The sequence below is a fragment of the Buceros rhinoceros genome, unplaced genomic scaffold, assembly GCF_000710305.1.
Source record: "Buceros rhinoceros silvestris isolate BGI_N320 unplaced genomic scaffold, ASM71030v1 scaffold36577, whole genome shotgun sequence".
In the NCBI taxonomy this organism is placed as follows: Eukaryota; Metazoa; Chordata; class Aves; order Bucerotiformes; family Bucerotidae; genus Buceros; species Buceros rhinoceros.
Window position 1 is genome coordinate 14,397 of NW_010423391.1, and position 4,831 is coordinate 19,227.

At 42.9% G+C, this 4,831-nt stretch overlaps 1 protein-coding gene across 1 annotated transcript; it reads right to left on the reverse strand.

Annotated features, from left to right (window-relative positions):
* Nucleotides 1-1,076: 1,076 nt before the first annotated feature.
* Nucleotides 1,077-4,755, reverse strand: TATDN3 (TatD DNase domain containing 3; the record flags this gene model as incomplete). The annotated part of the gene is made up of 7 exons (XM_010140406.1): nt 1,077-1,316; nt 1,666-1,746; nt 2,336-2,448; nt 2,664-2,719; nt 3,117-3,226; nt 3,942-4,004; nt 4,645-4,755. Coding segments are annotated over 7 exons (678 nt in total), but the record flags the coding sequence as incomplete, so codon positions are not given.
* Between the last annotated feature and the right edge of the window lie 76 nt (nt 4,756-4,831).

A 4,831-nucleotide genomic window follows, 5' to 3' on the forward strand; every position in this document is an offset into this window, starting at 1 on the left:
ACCGGTGCCTGTAGATCCCAGGATAACATACAGCTCTAACTACTCTGGTCAAACATTCAGCAGATTCAGGCGTTTGCTGCTCTGAATACACGTTGTGATAGACAAATTATTCAAGCCTGGTTGTTTGCCACAGGCTGAAAACCATCTAGGAATATAAGCTAACTGCAGGCAGAAAGGAGAACAAAAAACCCTTCAGAAATTGAGGAAGAAAAGGAAGAGGAAACCATAAGTTTAAGACGGGTATTGCTTACAGATCAAGATTTTGCTCCTTCATACAGGCACCTGAGACACAGAAGACGTGCCCAAACTTTACAGCCAAATGCTCTCACCGTTGGCAGGATGATGCATGATTTTGTACCCAAGGTGGTCATGGACTAAAGTTATTACTCGTGTATTTTCTTCTCTGAGACAGTAAAAATCCCTGTAGGGAGATAAAGCCTCCCCTTCCCTAGGGGCCCTCCGAACAACAGAATGTCATCTATAACTCAGCTTGTGCATTGCTAGTTTATAGTCAGCTAAACTTGGATCAGTGTTTCGACAGGCCCACACCACGCAGGTGCTTGAGAGGGAGCACAAGACTCAAGTTTTTAGGACACTAGCTAACGTAGCAGGGCTGACAGCAGACAGGTACCTCCAAGATCTCACAAAACTGGGCTTGTCTCCCTTTCTCATCCTCTGTCTTCTGACACTGAGCAGCTAGGAGAGTTAAGTCCCTGAAGTATGACCGCACTGAAGTTTTAGCCTTTGAAGAGGATTTAAAAAAAAAATCAAAGCAAATCCTTCTCAAAATAGCCAAGATCTGAGTGACTGTATACAAGGGAAAAGGAGAGGAGGAGTGGGAGGGTTGTAATTCTTTGCTTCCTGTATTTAAGGAAATCAGAGATGTTACTTCTGCACCACTCACAGCCCAGTCAACATGACATACACACAACACCCATCCAGTTGGGGTTTTAAATGGCTCAGAAAGGGACGTGCAGTCTGTGAGTCCTCACGGGAGCTTTCGTACCATGAGCAGGTCCAAAACCATGTGACTTTCAGCCAGCAGAAATGAAGGGGCACAGATGGCATCAGCCATCTCCCAGCAAAACTCCACTTCAAAAGATGCAAGTTGGTTTTATTAATTACACCATAAATTATTGTTTCTGCATTATCATATACTTCAGTTTGTGAATCTATAGCCGAAGAAAGTTTTGAAGTTTAGGGAAGACTTTCAGTGCATTCTGTGTAGTCACTTCTATAACTTCTTCAACTGAAATTCCTTTAATTTTGGCAATATATTCTGCAGCAACGTAAACATTTTTCGGTTCGTTTCTCACCTGGAAACAAACAAACCAACCAACCCAGACTAAATTACAGATCCCTGCAGATCAACCACGTTTCAGCTTCAGTACTTCCTGACACAACTTCAGTCACACTGCAGCACATGTGCCACAGAAATAACGTCTATCTGTTCTTGAATTATTTTCCCCTTTGCCCATTCCTGGAATCTCTTCTTTCCCCGTCTCAAGAACACTGACTTGTTCATCTCAGCGTTTTCATTCAGCACCCTCTTCCATCCCTTGACCCCATGCTTACATTTCTTCACTCTCCCATGCCGGTGACTGACTTCCATAAGGTGTGGGTTTGGATATGCACACATACAAGTCCCTCCCCGCCACCACTTACCTGTTTTTCAGGCCCCAGAGCAGGAGAGTCAGTTTCCAAGCACATACTTTCCAGAGGTAACAGCTTCACAAGCTTCTGCTTCTTGAAGAAAATAAGACAGCTATTAAACGCTTTATGCATTTAGACCTGCAGGGAAAAAATGTCTGAAGGGAGGATATCGTCTGCATTTAAAAGCAACGTCAGAAGACTTTGATGCCACTGTACCAGGAGCTGCTCAAAAAGTCCCTCCAAATTAGGATTATGCCGTTTTCTCAATATCTGAAGTACCATTATCTAAACACTGAATCATTGTTACCTGTTGAAGTTTTATTGCACAAAATTTAAAGTTGCCAATGCAATTTTATTTTGCTGTTTTTCTGTATATAGAATATTTGTGTACCATTTTCCCACGACTACTTTGACCCCTCCACCACCGTTTGGTTTTCCTTCTCCAAGTTCCTAACCTCATCCTCATCTACATCCATCCCTCACACCCCCTCCGCTTGGACCTTTCTTACATTGCCTGAGCTTATCACAGAAAGTGATGATGGCGCAGGATGGAAATAGAGTAAGACGGAAACAAAGTGAGAAGCCAGTGTAACTTGTGTCAGCCCAGAGTACAATTTATGAGCAGATTCATGGAATCAAGGTGAGCAACCCCCAAGAACGAACGAACCCCTTTAAACGTTACCTGTTCACTCCTTATAATGGAAGGAGGAATGGAGAAGAAGTATCCAGCTTTCACCCCTTCCATCGCTACAGAGGGCTTCCCATCAAACGCATGGAGCAGCACCTTTGAGGCACCTCAGAGAAAAGAAGCAAACCAAAACATAAGCGGTGTTGATAGTAGGTTCGCAATGTCAGCTTCCAGTGAGACCTCGGTCTTGTAAGGAATGAGTACGGCATCTCTGCGCTATTCCTCCCAAGTTCTGTGTACACAAACTGATGTGAGGATGTGGAACAACTGAGGAAATTCTGTTCACAAGAGCCATGATAGAGAAAATGTATTAAGAACATACCTTGTTCCTGTAAGAGGTTAATGGTTGGTCTTCCAGCTGAGCGGGAATGAACGTTTCTGCACAGCAAAGAGAGGTCTGGCATTAGGAAATACAAGAAAATACTTTTTTTTGTCAACACAAATGAAATTACAGCACCTTGGGAAGAAAAAAAATAATCTGTATAATACCTTTTATCAGGGAAAAAATCTAGAGGTGTATGTATGAATCATTTTAGCTACAGTGAAGATATAGCAACAACATAGCAAGGACAGGACACAGAGGACCACTGTATTCAAGTGCAAACATAAGGAAAATTCTGTAATTAAATCTCAGATTGGAGACTGACAGGACACTAATGCCAGTTTAATCCATGTAAGAAAAGTTCTGTGGGCTCTTAGTAACTATAAATCCTGGGAAAAATTTCCATGTTACTGAGATCTGGCAAGTTCTCCTGCTAGTATGAACAAAACCTACAAAGGCAAATCCAGTCTCCTTGCTAACTCAATCTGCTTGATCAAAACCTGTCTCTGTCCTTCCTTCTGTTCATCCGTGCTGGCAAATCTGGGAGTGAAATCTAGTCCAACCTAGAGGGCAAGAAGAGAAGTGAAAAAATTTTACAGACTTCACGCTTGACTAAACCACGATACCATATATAACGGCAAAAAATGCTTCAAAACAGCAAAGCGCTAAAAATATATGTACTAGAGACTGCGATTAAAATGAGCTCAATTCAGAAAGGAATCTGTTCTCAACCATAAGCTTTTCAGCTCTGAAAGCATTTGTAGGCAGATATTAATAACGAGTGTGTTTAACATTTTAATCTGTAACTGGCTTTGGGGAGGGTTATAGTGTATTGAATATTATTTCAATTAAATCTCAAATCTTGATCTCCAATACAAGTAAAATTTCTGAGCTAAACCTGTAGCTCTCGTCCTATGTCTAGCAAGAATTACCTACTAATTCTGTTGTTCGAGGTAAACACTGTGCCAGAGAAGACAACAATGTAGCATAATTGTGCGATTCTTCCTACTAAACCCACCAGCACAAATGCCGTCTGCTTCCTAATAATGACAATAAGGGAAAAGATAGAATTGGGTAAATCTATGCCAGAAAGCACAATTAGAGAATTAGCAATCAGACTTAGCTCTTGTTCACACTAACGGAAATCCTTATTGCAAACATAAACCCAAGTATTCACTGATTTTTTCCAATTCACTATTTTTTCTAAGTTTTTCTCATTCTGGTGACAGATGCTGCCGAAACCACAGACATTTAAACAAGTCACGTTATTCTACTTACTTCTCCGATCCCCACCAATTTATCTTTGTAGAGTTCTATAAGCGGCAGTGCAGCATCCAGATCCTGCAAGAACAAATTGTGGGTGCAATCCTCACTGCCCTTGCTGGATGGAAGGGGTATGAACTCAGCGCTATGATTAAATTGGAGTCTTCTTCACTGTTCTTAAATTCGGGACCTTAAAACTTGCTACAGAGTTATGCACTCAGACAGAATTTAGAAACTAGCAGGATTTCCCTTCTTTACAAGGTGTTTTTCCAGAGGAGGAGAAGAGGTGATTAAAACAAGGCCCATAGTACGCCTGGTAACATTAAACAGCTGCAGACAGTTCTCCCAGTTTTTCAGACTAAGGGCACAAGCGGTCACCTTCCACCGCCCCTGCTGACAACGGGACATCTGCAAACACACACACACGGGCTGTTCGCTGTAAACAAAGGGCTCAGCTGGGATTTTTAAAACTGTTTCACTGCAGTAACGCGGCCAGATGTCTCCAGTGAACAATTCTGGTTTAGCACCAACACGGACAAATAGATGTTCTAAGAGACCCTGGGATTTAGTCCGCTGGGTCTCCTGTATCACAGGAGCGCAGAAAGATTACTGGGCAGATGTGAAGTTAAATCAGGAAGACCAGAGCATCCCGCGGTTTGCCCTGAGCAACCCCAGCAGCTTTTCATAGCTGCGCAAATCTAGCGTGCTTGTTTTTTACCTTCAGAGTAACGCTGCGCTGCTCCTCTGGCGACACCTCTTGAACCGGGTGAACTCCCAGGCACGGCAAAACAAACCCTGGAAATCTGGACACGGAGTGGGTATCAGCAGCGGGAGAGACCACACAGAGAGCGAGTTTAAGGTCAAAAAGAGCGCCCGGTCTGACCAAGGAAGAGGGCAGCGCGTCC